Source organism: Agelaius phoeniceus, chromosome 2 (genome assembly GCF_051311805.1).
Source record: "Agelaius phoeniceus isolate bAgePho1 chromosome 2, bAgePho1.hap1, whole genome shotgun sequence".
Lineage (NCBI taxonomy): Eukaryota > Metazoa > Chordata > Aves > Passeriformes > Icteridae > Agelaius > Agelaius phoeniceus.
Genome location: NC_135266.1, coordinates 26,890,212 through 26,907,080, shown reverse-complemented (window position 1 = coordinate 26,907,080; position 16,869 = coordinate 26,890,212). Strand labels below are relative to the sequence as shown.

At 41.0% G+C, this 16,869-nt stretch overlaps 1 protein-coding gene across 3 annotated transcripts in view; it reads right to left on the bottom strand.

The window, feature by feature from the left end:
- Nucleotides 1-16,869, bottom strand: part of TMEM255B (transmembrane protein 255B) — a 67,410-nt gene that overhangs the window by 35,378 nt on the left and 15,163 nt on the right. For all 3 annotated transcript variants that reach the window (XM_054654884.2, XM_077173353.1, XM_077173354.1), the window contains one exon: nucleotides 2,336-2,425. In XM_054654884.2, the coding sequence (XP_054510859.2) occupies nucleotides 2,336-2,425 (90 nt within the window). The remainder of the gene's footprint in view (nucleotides 1-2,335; nucleotides 2,426-16,869) is intronic.

The window sequence follows — 16,869 nt, the reverse complement described above, 5'->3', positions numbered from 1 at the left end:
AAGCCAGGTCTGAAAAAGGCTGGTACTGCCTGTAGGGAGCAGGCTGAATGATGTGGTGTTGCTGCTCTTCCTGAAGGAAATGAGCTGTGATGCAAAGAGGATGTAACTCTGTGGCAGTGACACCATAGTCTGCATGGCACACGCTCTTCTGATAAGGCCCCAGCATTCCTGTAAATTAAATTGGGAGCACACTTACACTATCATCCCTACAGACCTTCCCAGGTGCATTAGTCAGAAAAACTTGGTGATGTACACCTTTACTTCACCTGATCCTATCAAGTTCCTTATTAGACAGAGGAGAATGAGTTGAAGTGAGTGTGATCATGCTGAAATGCAAATTAGTTTTCCAACAAGTGGTGCTACTTAGTATTTCTTTGCTCTGTCATAGGTGAAGGAGACAGCAAGATACAGATGTGACAAACAGAAATAGGCCCAAATGTAAACAACTGGTCATGGATTTCCATGAAGCCTGTCATGATGTGACAGAAGCAGGGTCATGTTACTGGCTTGTACAACTCCAGCAGTCCTGGGAATGGATGGATGGTGACCAGCCCCTTCTAGCCTCCAGCTCTGCACAGGAGATGCAGTCATATCCAGTCACTGACTTGACCAGATACACAACTGCACTCCAGATTGTGAGATGCTTTTTTCTTGGGTGGGTGCAATGACTTTGTGCCTCGGTGTTCTCCTACTGAAAACACCTAGAAAGGTGTGAGGAGCAATGCCTGTGCCTGTGCTTGAGACTGAGCACACACTGTCCCCTGCCACAGGATGTCACCTCAGAGAAGCTGTGTCTACCCTTAGCAGTGGGGTGCTGTGTCTGCACAGCTGCACTGCAGTTACATCGTGTAAGACTGCACAAGTGCCATCTGAACATTTCCTAATGATCACATTAAAGCAGGACAGAAATAAGTCAGGTTCCTGGGAAATTACAGAATCACAGAATCATCAAGGTTGGAAGTGACCTTCAGGATCATACAGTCCAACCGTCAACCCTAAACCACCTTTACACCATATCCCTAAGTGACCTATCCAGATGCCTTCATGGACTTCCAGAAATGGTGACTCTGCCATCTTCCTGGGCAACTTTCTCCAATGCTTAACTACTCTCTCAGTATCCAAGCTGAACCTCCCCTGGCTCAAGTTAAGGCCAGTTCTTCTCAAACTTGCAAGTGGGTCATAGCATAAAAGACTGACCTTCACCTCCCTGTAACTTCCTTTCAGATAAATAACCTCTGCTTCTCCAGACTAAACAACCCCAGTTGCCTCAGCCTCTCCAGGACAGGTCCAAAATTTCAACAAGTGTCAGTGGTTTTCCAGGGTACAACCACTGAATGTTCTGGAGCAGGGAATCTAAATAGGAATTTGCTCCCCTCTGCTTTTAAGCAGCTCCCATGGAGAGGCTCCCTGGGCCTTTGCTAATCAGAACAGTTAAACCAGGTGTCATTCAGACAAGTTACAGGGTAAATCCAAGAAAAAGCAGGCCACTTTGGCATCATGCAGGGTCTGTATACCACAAAACATGACTACAATCCAGAGCATTTACCCATGCTCACATTGTACACCTCAGCTGTTTACACCAATAGATGTTTTTTGTCTTGTGCAATGCATATGAAGCTCTGAAACACACATTTGGTTTAAAGTCCTCTTCAGTAACACTAAAATATAAATCAGTTTATAACTTTATGTTCCAGGTGATCTAAAGCCTAATTATTCTGAGGTATTTGCTAACAGAAATTCAATAGGGTCTCACTGATGCCAGTGGAGTTATGCTGCCCCTCAATGAACATAAGCAGGAAGATGAGCAGGCTCGTGGTATTTCATAGCAGAGAGAGGCTTGTATACTATCATGCTGTATTATTTAGCATACTACATCTGACCTCTAATGTCTGTTAACATATATGACTACTTATTTCCTGATGAAATATTTTGGAAATCAAAGCTCAATTAAATCTAGGGTTTAGACTGATTTTTTAGGTATTCTATCACAAAAGATAGAACAGCAAACAATACATTTCTAACATATAAACCAGCATATTCAAATCCCATCAGGTAAGAGTGCTTATCACTGGTTGCATTCCAAATCCTTACTGTGCCCAAAAAGCCTCTGTACAACAGGAAACAAATTCTGGTAGTGGTCTTCCTTTTCTAAGCAGATACACCTTTTAGCATGCCTTTCATGACATCATTTTATATCACCTTTCTATTTGGAATCTCCACCAAGATCTACCAAAACCCCTAATATACTGCTAAACATAAACCAAAAGAAAATATTTTCCTGCTAGAAATGACATAAATAATCAAAATTGAAAGATGACAAAATCACTGCACTTACTATGTGTCGTGCTGCGAACACCCCGTCAACTATTGCACAACAGAAGGCTGCTACAACACCAAAGCTGATAAACACAATGGAGGCCACCAGCTGAGAAGAGAAAAACAGATTGAGCAATGTTTTCAGTATAATTCCTTGAGTAAAGCAATTACATCAGTTTTTCTAGTATTCTGAAACGATGGTTCCCACTGCTGTAATTCACTTTAGATCAGTGTGTCAGGATGACAGTCATACACTAGTAAAAAGGCAGAAATTCTTGATGCTTGATGAGTTGACAGACTATCAAGCCTACTAGAAAAGTTTTAATCTTTCACGAGAAAATTAGGTCAGCTTCAAGAGTTAAATTCAATGGTGGTTTCTTCCAAATCAACTTACTTAATAAAACAGCAGTGCTTCCACAGGGACATGGTAAAAAGTAATCTTCCTGTTGGCTTACATAAATTTTTGGAGCTTTACTACATGGTATTTCACATCAATAGATAAAGCCATCTATAGTAAGTTAATAACTAGCCTGTGAATGATCAGAAATCTTTAATCATCCCAAATAGCTTATGCCACAACAAAATCAGAGATTCAGAGGACTGGTACCAGTGGAAGGGCTGGGGTGTGCTGCCTTGGCCCCCACCCTTGTTGGAGTTTCCAACCTGGCCCTCAGTCTGAGTGGACAGAGCAGAGCACAGCAGAGCTCAGTGAGTGTCCCAGCTGCAGCACAGACAGCACAATGTCTTCATCAACCTACTAGCCATAGCTTCAGACCTCCTTCTACCTCCCAAACTGCTTCATTCATTAAGCACTATTAATTCTCTCTCAACAGGACTGCACATGGTGCACTGCTGGAGCACAGCTCTGGCACAAGCAGTGGTGGTATGGAGGGCTTGGGGGAAAAGGCTGTGGAGGTTGGGCATGCTGAGCCCCCTGCTCTCTGTGCTGCAGCTCTGACAGCAACTGCAGGGCTAGAACAACCCCAGACACCATGAGCTCCTGCCCAATTCACTCTGGAGAGAGCAACAGGACTTGGAAAGAATGTGGAATGCATCTCCACCAGAAACCAGTCAGTGCGCTGCTGGCACACACTTCTGAGGTGACACTGGCTTCTTCTGAGGTCACATCTGAAGGGTGCAGTGCTGTGAGCCAGGTGAGACAAAGCCCTGAAAGGCCAACTGTACACTTGGCAAGGCACTCCCCTGGGTTTGCTAGCCCCAGTGCCATCAGATGAGGGAGACAATCTGACACTCCTTCCTCTCCCAGATTAGAAGATTTTGTGATGCTGAGGACTCTGCACCCTGAGTTTGAAGGAGTGGGTTCCTGCAGGGTATAAGGCAAACCTAATGTGCACTATCTGGCTGTGCTTTTCAATATAATGTAATGTATACTACTCATGTCTCTGGCATTTCTCAGGCAAAGTCCCAAGAGGAACCCTTTGAAACATCCTATATGTTGATTTTAATTTACAACAGTATTAAGTTATAGTTAATAACAACAACAGATTAAAAAAATTCTTGAAAACTGACAGAACAGCATTCTTTTTTTGACAGGGCACATGGAAAAAGGATTCAGTTAAGAATGTGGAACTTTTTTGTTATTTACTAGTTATTAAATGCTCCTTCACAGCATGATGTATTCCTGAAATGCCTAGATACAGATTACAAAAATTGTATCCATACAGTTCATATATCCTTTTGCCTATATAAAATCTGCATTACCTAGATGCCATTTTCACAAATTTGGAAGGCATCACTAACTCACTTGAAAAATGGACTCTTTAGCTTGTGTTAGGTTAAGAATAGTACAATGTGAATCCTCCCAGGGGATGCAGCATTGTTGATTTTCTCAAAAATATTTATATTGGGCAGGTAAGAAACTACAATCATATAAGCCCACAGCTTGGATGCACAGATCAAAGCAATATCACCCACGTGGAGGTAAGAGCTCTTGGAGAATTCACAAAAAGTACAGCTTAAAAGCAGAAGAATCACAATGCTTTCTGACATACTCCTTTAATCTCCCCTTAGGTCATGTCTCATGCAATCAGAGATGAACCAGCACTGCCATAGGGATTGCTGTGGAATTGGAATCCTCAGCATGGGGAGAAAGGGGCACACACAAATGTGGCTGAGGTAGATGGTACTGGCTGATCTTGGGAGCTTGCTGCATTCCCCCTGCAGCCAGCTCCCTCTTGCTGAAACCCTAGGAAAACACTGTTGGCTGCATCACTCTTCAATCTCTGCCATCCCATGGCTCTCCAGGGTGGAAGGTCATGTCCCATGAATCTGGTTGTCTAAAGATCTTGGCATGCAATTCATCAGATTGAGAAGGCTGTGGACTCCTATCACTGCAGGGTAGAGGGCTGTGCTGCCCTGTGGCAGCTGCATTTGCTGTAGATCCTGGTCTCTTTATTTGAAAAAGCAGCAGTGTTTAAAAGTTCTGATTAAGCCATTATTGTCTGATACCTCTATCTTGTTTTTCAAGTCATAGCAGTCAATCAAATAATTACTGAGCTAAGCCAGGTGTTTCCAAATTGCCTGAGCTCAAGATGAATTTACCGGAAGCTGACCTCAAGGTGGCTTTTCATTTCACACATGAACAATTTATTGATGATCTACAATCCCCAAACCAACATTTTCCACTCATTGAGATAGCTTAAATCACCTAATGTGTGTGCTGGCCTTTCAGTTTCACCATATAGCCTTAGGAGACCACAAAAAAAGGTGCAATAAATTACAGTATAGAAAGGAGCTATAGAAAAAAGCTGAGGAGCTTTGCACTCCTCAGTCATGTTTGAGATCATCTATGCTTCCAAGGAATTGTGTGCAAATCAAAGGTCTACAGCCAGAGCCTGCTGTTCTTATCCATAATTACTAGCAACTACTTCAGTGAGCAGTCCCTTTAGAATCAATTTCATTTCATGACTGAAGTAATATTTATCATGATGCCAAAGTGGCAGAACATGACACTGAGAGCTTTTTATGACTGAAACTGCCTTATATACATTTGAACAAAAGAAGTGACAGTACAAGAGCACCACTAAAAAATTCCTTAAAATAAAATTATAGATTTATATTCTCTCTCAAATCTCTCACTGCTTATTAAGAATGTGAAAAACATAAAAAACCAAGTACAAAATTAGTTATTTCAGAAGATTGCCATGACAAGCAAATGAAGAGCTGTTGTAAATTCAAAAGCTAATTTTCCAGAGTAGTAGGTGATTGGTGGAGCAGTGCGTTCACAAGCTTAGGACTGTCTAGAAAGAGAAGAAATGCAGCTCATTTAAAGATAGAGAATGTTTGCTGACAGGTATAAGAAATAACACTTTAAAGAAAATAAATACTGATCCATCACATCATCTTATCTCCATTTTCAACAGCATTATGTTTTGTCAGGACAGCTATTCATTATTTATAGCAATATATTTGAACAGTTATTCAAGAAACAGTTTTGCTCTTGCTATTCCATTGATGTGCAGCCAGGCTTCTCTACAGCTGTTGCCATCAGAACATGTTTACTCCTGGCTCTTGTATAGAATACAATAATCTGATTATTTACAAGGGAGCCATAAAACCAGCTATTTAACACTGAAAACTGTACTGTGGGCCTAACAATCAAACTCAAAAGGCAGTTGTTTAACAGAGGGGTTTTAGCAAAAGGGAGAACAAAACAGCACATGGAATGAGGGAGTTTTGTACACAGTTTTAACTAAAGAGCTGTAATCTATCTTCAGCTGTGTCACAGAACTATGAAAATGCTCTAAAAAGTAAAACTAGTGGACTGCTAAATTCTTGCATGCTGCCTTCTTTCAGAAAAGACTTGCATTTTTTTTTTTGCATTCACCTGTCTTGGAGAACCTCCTGTCCTTCAGCAGCATACAACACCAACTGCCTGCACTATCACCCTCCTGCACAAGTGAGACTAGTGAAGGCAACAGGGGACACACAGTGGCCAGAGATGCTGGTCACAGACTCGTGTTCAGCTGCCAGAAATGCACCTGGCACAGGGAGTTGGCAGCTACGTATCCCACAAGGATTCCCATAAAAGTGGGCCAGAGAGCAGACCCAAGTGGATTTTGAGTTTGATGAGGCCAGCCCAGCCGCAGGCACACTCTCATGTGCACACTGCACACAAACACGCACCTCAGGTCCCCAGGCACTCTCTGTGCTGAATGACACACCGATGGTGCCACATCCCTGGTGGGACACAGAGACCTGCAGCCAACGTTTGCCAGCAGACCCACAGAAAAAACCACGTTGCTCCTCAGCAGAAGCACATGCTGGCTACAGGCTGGCACCTCGCTGGCTGTTGCCAACAGCCCTGTGGAATACTTCTGGAAGCTAGCTAGACTCTCAATTCTGGCACATCCCTGGTTTCCTTGTGATTCTAATTTAGCCTCTACCAAAGAGCACAACTTCTCAGGTAATGACAGCCATTTCTAGCACCAGATGCTGTGTGAGATGCTTCATTCTCTTGATCTAGACCAAGTAGATCTGAGACTGAAAAATGCATGGATTTTTGTTTTCAAAATCACCTCAGTACTAGATGCAAGTTGCATTACATCTAACTTTCCTCACGCTAAATGGCTACTTCTGCATTGCACAGCCTCCAATGTCTCCAAGCACTGAGCTGTTCATCAAGCCTCCCTGGGATTCTTTTCCAGGCAGAGAAGAAATCAGAATTATCCTGACTGATTTAAATTGACAACCACTGCCACTCAATATTTTTTGCTCTAGGAAGTCAAGTCTTTGCAAAAGGGGGTGTAAATGTTATGCCACAGGTTTGTAAAGTCCTTTTTTATTCCCACACAGGTTCAAGTATTTGGAAAATAAATGCATGGGGCAGTTTGTTTAGGCTGCCCCTAACATTATATTTCTCAAATTACAGTTTAATTCTGTGGTCCTTTTTACTGGTTGGATTTCCCCATGTCCCTAAGATCAGAATTGTAGTCTTAAATAAATCTGCTGCACTTTTTCAATGGGGATGATGATGATGATGTAAGAGTAGAAGTTTACAAAAACTCATATCACAAATCCAAAACAGAGAATGATTTTTCACCCTGGTGCAACCAGGGAGCTGGAACAACCAATCTCAGGAGCTGCATCTGTTACCATGATACCTCAGCAGGTCTATAGATTAATAGCCTGCAAAATTAAGACAATTAAACTCATTGCAATGCATTGTATTTCAGATGCTGCTGTCAACTAAGCACTGCCTGTCTTGTGAAATGGGCCTGTATATAACTACTTTAATCGTGAATTAATTTTCTCTAATTTGGAATGCCCTTCTCACACAACAGCCAATTCTTTTTCCTGCCCTTAGGACAGATGTTTTGCTGCTGTGATGAAAATGAAGCACAAGCAAGACTCCTACAGTTTTCACAACTGAGATAATTAGGAGGTTTCTCACTAACCAGGTAATATGCTCCACAATTTATGGCCTGACAACATATTCTTTCCATTGGCTGGTTCTTAAATAATGGCATGGCTGTAATTGAGGCTCTCCTGGAGGGTTGTCACACCACAGGAGATGGGATCACATCATGTTCGTTATTCATTAATGCCAACTCCAGTCATAGCTGTGCACTGGTTACAATCACAAGAATTTATAATGGTGAAAGACTTTCATGACTGCCCAAACTATGTATTCTAGTTCCTAAAGGAACCCTACAAAAAAATCTGGAGAGGGGCTTTTTATATGGGCCATGTAGTGAGAGGACAAGGGGGAATGGCTTCAAACTGAAAAAGGGAGGATTTAGATTCGGTATTAGGAAGAAATTCCTTACTGTGAAGGTGGTGAGGCACTGGAATAGGTTGCCCAGAAAACCTGTGGGTGTCACATCCCTGGAACTGTCCAAGGCCAGGCTGGATGGGGTTTGAGCAACTTGGCCTAGCAGAAGGTATGCCTGTCCATGGCAGGGGGGCTGGAACTAGGTCATCTTTTTAAGGTCCTTCCCAACCTAACCCATCCTGTGATTCTATGATTGTCTTGTCATATGTTTAGATTAAGTCTCATCCTTAGATCAAGTGACCAAGTTAGAAACCTATGGCCTTTTCACAGTATAATCACTGCTGAATTCAGCAAGTCCAGTCATATTGTTCAATATTATCAGCAAAACCAAAGATCTTCAATTCAGATTTCCTTCCCTCTCTCTGTTGTAAACAGCACCTCAGGGTATAGACTTGAGCCTGTGTGATTGCTTGCTCACTGCCAACTCAAAGGGCATCTTCTTCTCCAATCCTTTGGTTCCCTGCTGTCCAGCCCTTTCTCCTGCTCTCTGTCCCAAAGGGCTGCATCCCTTCATCCCAGCTCCTGTGCCCACCCAAACACACAGGAAGCCAGTGAAATTCACTCCACAGACAGAAACTACTTATTCCCTCAAATGAGTTAAATCAGAAGACAGCAGAGAGAGATGAGCACTAGATTCAGTGCAAATGAAAAGGTGACACCATGTAGCCATGACAGAAGGGAAGGAGGCAGAAGTGCTGACAGCAACTAATAGATTGTTTCACCTGTTCCATGTAATTTACAGTCCTAGGGATTATCAAAGTAAAAGCTAGGTTTTAGCTGTAATGAATAAATCATAAGGACTGGGGTTATTTTGTTGTTTGTGGTCAAGGAGACTTTTGTTTTACTGCCTGTGAAGAAGTCTGCTGTTTCCCAGTATCATGTCAGGGATAATTAGGAAAAATAGCAACATGAAAAGGCCAGTTGGTGTAACACAGGCAGGAGAAAAGTCCCATGAGACATTTAAGCAACCTCACATGCATAAAAAGGTCGAATTAATTAGATAAACAAAGGAGAAAGAATACAGAAACCACATGAGAGGTATAAATTATTATGCCAAAGAGAAAAAACAAGATCAAAATCCACTTTCAAAATCAAAGTGGCATTTTCATTTGGAAAATTTATCTTTTTTTTTCCTTGCCCCACATCCTGAAGGGCAAAATTGTGAAAGGCAGGATTTGCAACATTTTTGTTATACCTTAGGTAGTCACAGTTAATTTTTATCAGACATAGGCACGTAAAAAAGTAGGCACATTGCTTTCTCTTTTTCTCTTCCAGTGGTACTGCTGCTCAGCTTTTGTAGATAATTCATCATTTAGGCTACACACAATGGCAAGGGACTGCAGAAGTATCCAAGGATGGGAAATGTGCAGCAGGGTGACTGAGCAGTCCTGGCTCTCCCCCAGCCCAAGCAGGTTTATGCAGCACAGTTGAGTAAGAAAAGAAAGGGTGTAGGAAAATGTTCCTCACTCAGGGTCACCAAATGTGGTGGTATTCGCAGGGGTCCCAGGACGAGGGAAGAGATGAGAATCTTGACTCCATGTTTCAGAAGGTTGATTTATTTTTATATATATTATATTAAAATAAAATTATATACTATGTTTTGCGGAGATAAACAAAACTCTACAACTTTTGTGAAAGTTGTAAAGCCAGTATGTTTATTACAGCGCTGGACACGTGGGAATCATTCTCTTAAAATGACATGCCTACCTCTGGGAACTCTGGATCTCTTTTTATCTCCCTCTCAAATACATATGCATTCTAGGTTCATACATATTCATTCTACTGATTTTGGTGACACTTGCTACTAATTCTTCAGAAGGAACTCCTGGGTCAGGTTGCCCTGCTCTGTCTGCCCCTCCTCTCCCCCCTTATCTCTTGTCTTTCGGTTGATGCAGCCCCTCCAAGCACAGGCCCTTCAAGAGAACAGGCAGTCAGACTAAACAGCAAGCTACAGACTTAACTCAAAGATGTACATTTTACTTAAATCAAAATGGATTTCTACCTTGGAAAATTTCCACTCTGCCTCAACTAAACTATACTAAAAGAAAAGAAGAAAGGATTTCATCAGATTTCATCCCTTTCATAGCAAGGGAAAGAAAGGAAAGGAATGATAATAAAATCTTGTAACTGCTCACAGCCTTGACACAGGTGGCTGTCATTGGTCATCAAGTAAAAACAACTTCACATGCTGGGTAAACAATTCTCCAAATCACATTCCAAAGCAGCAAAACATGGAGAAGCTGAAGCTTCTCAGCTTCTCAGGAGAAAAGATCCTAACAAAAGGATTTTCCATAAAATATGTCTGTGACAAAAGGGAGCACAGGTCCTTAGCCTGCTTACTCCAGCTCCTAAAGGCACACACAGACATCTTTAGGACAGGGACTACTTTGGTGATCAGATGAACAGACTGCTCAAGTTGCTGGGAACTTCCCTTGTGCCACTTGCTGTGGCAGCTTGTTATGGAGATGGGGGAATTGAGCATCTGAGCACACTGACACAGGCCTGAGGTTGTGTGATGGCTGTGCTGGGTCCCAGGGCAGGAGGGCTGACCCAGGGCAGGAGGGCTCACCCAGGAGAGGAAGGCTCACCCAGCCAACTTTGCTTGCTATTTCCCTTTAGGGCATGAAAACCCATAGGTCAAAACTGTCTCTAGAAAAGTAGCATGGAAACATTTTGCCTTAACATTGTACTGTCCAAATAAAACCTTGTATGCTAGTTCTAATAGTTCCCTGATCTAGGTCTCTCTGTTGTTTCCACCCTCTAGAAATGTTGTCTTGAGCATTAATCCTTAACTTATGCCAAGGCATTTGCTTTACGCTTTCTGTAATTCATCTTGTCTTTTTTTTTTCTAACTTGAAGAACACATGAAGATACAGTTTCAGTGAAAAACATTATATGAAATAAAGACAAATTTTCCCATATTTTTATCTTCAAGCAATGAAGGATTGGTAGGAATTAAATCAATAGCCATTACAAAACATGAAACAAAATTACTGGGAAAGGTTAGCTGATTAATACATTCTTTCTTCTCTCATAATCTAATATCAGCTACAAAACCAGACTTAGAATAGCTAGGAAATTATTTCAAATTGTTTTAGCAAAGCAAATCTTTACTGGAATGACCAATCTACAGAACAAAAAACCTGTATCAAGCAGTTTCTGTGCACTTAAGAATTTGAAACTGGAGTCACCATTACATTGCAATCAGAGAATGAATATGATTTATGTGTAAATGAACACATATTAAATTCAAGATAATTCATTCACTGATGAGTAAAATGCTTGTCTTGATTCAGTTAAAAATGCCACCACTGATGATGCACTATCAAGTCTCCTGGGATTTTGGTAGAATCTGAGACTTCACTGTACTCCAAAAAATACTATTAAAACAATTTTAAAAAAAGAGAGACAGAACTGTACTTGCTTTACATTTTCTAAGACAAGAAACAGAAGCAAACCAAAAAAAAGATTTTTTTTTCCTGGTACAGGGTTAGCTTTATTATCTATAGTGCTCTTTTAAGCCTTCACAACATCTAGGAACCCTAGATCATCCTGGTTACCATTACTGCAGTTCCTGATTTCCTTCTAGCAGCAGCACATCTCAGCTTTACTCAACTCATTCAAACAGCACTGCTGTATTTTGTCCCAAGTTTGAATTCATCCAACCCCCCTACCAGCTGACCTTCTTATTTCAAGGAGGTGCACTGCATACGCTCTGCTCCTGTGTTTTCACTCCTTTTAGAGAGATTTTTTTTAAAATACCTGCTCTACTTTTCTTCCATCCCATTAAATCAGGTGTGTGATCAGCCCCCTTTCCTCTGTTTCAGATTCCTATTTTTATGTAGGGCAGCACTGGGGCTCCTCAGGGCAGTTCAGTCTAGCGTGCTTTTCCAGATAATGCCATTCTCTGGCCAGCCTTACAGAGAAAAGAGAAAAAATTCATCTGGATTCACAGCTAGAGAAATGCTAATGGTTTTGGAACCAGCTTAATCAAGTCTTAGTCCAGTAAGCACTTCAAATTAGTAAGAATTCCCCTTTGCAAACATCAACAAAAGCACTTAGATAAGAACAGTTAAAAATTATTACACATTTAAGGACATCAAATTCACTCTAAAAGAAAAAGCTAAACACAGCATTAAAGGAAAGGGAACAAAAGTGAAACAAATTTAGATTCACTGATCAACAGTGCTGACATCATAGGAATTAATCACATACTTCTTTTTATGGATGCTCTTTTATTGCTTAGGCTGGAACAAGGTCATTTCATCACTTAAACAGCTGTTCTGAGTGGTATGAGAACAATAACCCAAAAATATATAGCATACCACGTGTCATAAAATTTTATGCTTCCTGGTAAAAAATGGTGGAATTTACATAGATCGAGACTGTCAGAGCTGACTGTTTTAGCAGCAAGAACTGTTTTTACACCAAAGTCTCTGTTTTGACAAATCCTCTTTCCCTATACAGTAATTGCATGTACACACACTCTTTATAGAAATGCATGAATTACAAGGTTTTTTGGTGGTGAAATTCTACCTGCAGGGTCTGGAAGATTGTACCTGTCCATCAGGGATGTTCAGCTATTTAGTTTGAGCTAATTCTTCCACAAGAGGTTCAGAAACTGCCAGAAACTGTCCTTTCCACAGGGCACAGCCCACTCACCTTCTTCACCATGCACACACCAGAAATTAGATTCCTAATGACACTTTCTATCCCATGCTCCTGCCTGCTAGGAAGAGTAATTGACATCTTTATTGTTCCACAAACACATTTCATGGGTCATAAAGTTTACTTTTGTTTTCAACTGTGTGACAGAAACACTTTCATTGCATGAACAGCACAAGAAAACAAACTGGCAGTTTAAAAGTGCCCTATTATGCCCTTAATCCCATGTGCTGTTCCCAAGCAAGAACTGAAAGGAACCACATCCCAGAAGACTGCCATTTAATAAGATAGAGAACTTAAACTGACTTTGTGGCTAGAGTCTCTGACTCAAAAGAATGGTGACTTCCTTTTGAAGCCTTTAAAGACTTCAGTATTGGAAATAAGCTCTGGTGGTGGAAAGGCATTTTCATTCATACAGGTATGCATCTTCTTTCTGTTTCTATTGAGTTTAAGCTTCCAGAAGCAAACTAAAGTAATTCTGGTTGCCAAGGAAGCTCTCCAAATAGAAACCAAAGAATCTCTTTCAAAATTTCTCCCTTTGTAACCAACATTCCATTTCTTTCTTCCAATGAGGTGAGGAACCTGAGGTGGGTAAAACCTGAGACTGGTACAACCAGTGGACCAGCAGAGGGCTGTGTGGGAGGGAAGAACTACAGTTCTGGGCTGCAGGTGGAGGTACTTGGTGGCACCTCTGGCTATGTCAGACACAGCCCTGATGATGGAGCCCAAAGATTGCTACAGGCCTGACTGTGCTACCCATTCCAGCTTTGCCAGCTGAAACAACCTGGAATACACATCTATGAAGAGTGTAAAAAGCACTTTGCAAAATAAAGACATAAGGTCAGTGGCACAATGGCATACACTTCTTTGTCATTATCACAGGTATTTGCCAGGACATGTCAGCTGTAAATACATACATGTACATGTGTAAGCATATATTGCAGGTTATGTATTATATGGTTATAATTTCATAATAGATTTCTATATTAAAATATTTACATGTAAATAAATATTTGCATGTCTAGCTGATGAATCTGTGCTGGTAAAATCTGAAAGCATACACGTGTAGACATGTAATATGAAATGCCAATCCATAAGGAACTAGATCAGGGAAGAGCTGAAACACCTCCCACACTTCCTTTGGTAATTCACACAGTGAAATCATCTATTTTTGAGTCTTTGAACTTCAAAATTCTCCAACACTGTTGGGAAATTTATGCTATCTATCTTCAGGCATTTAGCTCACTGACAACACTTAGCTGATGGTTTCACACCACAGTGAGTTGATATAACAGATTATTCCTGGCAAAAAGGGACAAGTCTTGTTCCCTCCTTCCACAGATTCCTCTCCACCCTTACCCATGCAGCCCCACCAGTTAACTTGTGCTATGTCTGATGCTCACTTGGCTATGAACATTTTTACTCACTTAACCAGTGGAGAGTATTTTTAGCCAGGGCAGGGAAGAGGAGCAGAAGGAGTCAGCAAGATAGAGGAAGGAGCAGAGGAGGGAAGAGAAAAGAGCTCTTTGTGTCAGTGGGTATTTACATTTATTATAAATTGGAAATGCTCACATTAACTGCACAAGGTCAAAGAATTGCATAAAGAAATTCAAAGTATTTTACTTAGTCTTTATTCATGGACTGTGTAACACTAATAATAGAAAAATGTCTCTCATAATATTATACTATTAGAAACAACTTTTCCACTTCTTTACATTTTACTTGCCCACAGAACTTTCTTCTTTTAATTTTACTTGTCTTCATTTTGGAAGGTGCTTTCATACCCACCAATATTTCACCTATCCTCCTCCTCTGCAGCTGAAATAACTTAGCCTTCAAAACATTTCCAGTTATTCATCTCACTTCTACTCCTGTTTTCGTGGAATATTTTCCTGCATTACAGGGAATAACACAGACTTCCCAGACCTACCATGGATAGACCACATTCCAAATCCCTTCCAAAAAGGGTTAAAAGGAGCCTCAAAGCTGATTCCTGCAAAATAAGGCAGCTAATACCCAAGACTTCACCATGCTTATGGGCCATCTACACTTAGGCTGGTCTGCTCTCAACTAGAAATAAGACAGAATAATAGTATGATATCTTCTGTAATAGCCTCAATATTATAGAAGAGAAATAAAATTGTCACTTAACACAGGATTTTTCTTACCACACTTTAGCTAACTACAACTCCAGAATGTAGTGTAAACCACCCTTCAAGGTCTCTTCCAGAACCTAAGGAGAGAACAAGATGCCTCTGAAGAGCACCTCATCACAGTCTTGAAGAGCTAGTCATGAGAGCAGGAAGACATTCTCAAAGAATAAGCTACTTGAAGTTAACAGCTAATAAGATGCTGTTATATTTTGAAAAAATGCAGATTCGTAAAGAGGAGCCACTCGAGCTCATTCAAGTGTCAGTGTTAACCTAGTCTGATTATCTTTATATAAATCCTGTCTGTTTCTGAAATGTGCAGTTAGATCACACCACAAAACCTAGCACACATTTATGCCTGAAAAGGCATCAGTAGGTCTTTTCCATTTCAATAATTTCAAAGGTGCTAAACAAGAGAAGGATAATTACTAATTTCTTCCATTCTTAATGTTTTTACCTCAGTATTAATTGTTTTTCTCTGAACTGTATGAAATATGAGCATACAGAAAATCAACACTGAAAGAAAGAAGTGCTGTTAACTTTGTCAGAAACCTGAGTTTAGGAGAGAAAAAATACCTTGGTAATTACAAAGATTACCTTTACATGTTCTGCATTTCCCCTGCAATAGGAAAGGCTTCTTCCATTTATTTGCACAGAAACATCAAAGATAGTCTCAGGGGATCTGCAGAATTTCAGTGGTCTTTCTTTATTAAAACAAGCTGCTTTAATTAGCCTCATATGTGATATGAAATCAATCAGTAATTAGTATCTTCGATCAAAATCTGCACTAAAGCTAAATTCTTCAGAATATTTGATTTGCAAACAGCAAATGAAACAGAACATGTTTGAACAGAGCTAATTAGGTGTATATATAGCAGTATTTTTGGGGGGGGTGTATATATTAATAACCATCACCTTTACATAAAATGCCCAGTGGGCATTTTCTGATGGGCATAATTTATAAGATATATTGGTTTTGAAAAAAAGTGAAAGAGGTTTGCCTCTTCTGAAGGCTGGCTGAGACATGTACCTGCTTCAAAAAATCCTCTCTTCTGAAACAGAGGTAAAGTCCGGGGTTAAGAAAATAATCAGAGATGATATTAAAATCCTGCCTCACACAACGTCAATGCAGGACAGGGATGCTTGCACTGTAGGGGAAGTCTATCAACTGAAAACAGAAGAGAAAATTATTGCTTTTTGTTTCTCCAACTTCAGCTATAGCGTCTTTTCAACACTTCATTTGAAATCTAACTCTTGTTGACAGAGGTTGGGAAGCAAGCATATTAAGGGACCTAAACTTAGCATCCCTTGAGAAGCCTGAATAAATAGCTTTGCCTTTTCTGTCTGCGTGCAGAGCTCCATGTTTGTACCTTCCTCATGTTTTCAAATTCTGCTTTGTTGGAAGCTTTGCCTCCATTTCTCTAAACAAGTCAAGGACCAGGCTGAGCACTAGATTTATATCTGAGTATACCCTAAACATGTCAGTGAGAAAATCAAATGTTTTAGCATGAAGAATACATGAGGAAGCCTCAGCAGTGGATGACTATGGGTGTCAGACCTGCTTCACACAGCTGCTTCCACCCTAATTACCAAGATTTGTGATTACTCACCATCTCATGAGGGGTCACTCCTGCTCCAATGACCCCTCCCCATCCTCCCTGTGTCCTTTTTTCTCCTGTACCTCCTCCCATGCCCTTCCTGCCTGCTCTCTGCCACAGCTGTGCTGCTCTCACTGTAGCTCCCACAGCCCCAGTGAGGGCTCTTGCAGGCAGCACTGTGATCCTGCAAACATTCAAACCCTGGCAGCTCTATTATGCTGCTCTTGATCCTCCCCATGGCTCTTGTAGGCACCACAGCTTCAGGGTGCTCATTTTCAGCCTTGCAAACACTATGGCTGGGTGAGGCTGGCACTGGAGAGAAGTGTGAGTGGAAGCTGTGAGCCAT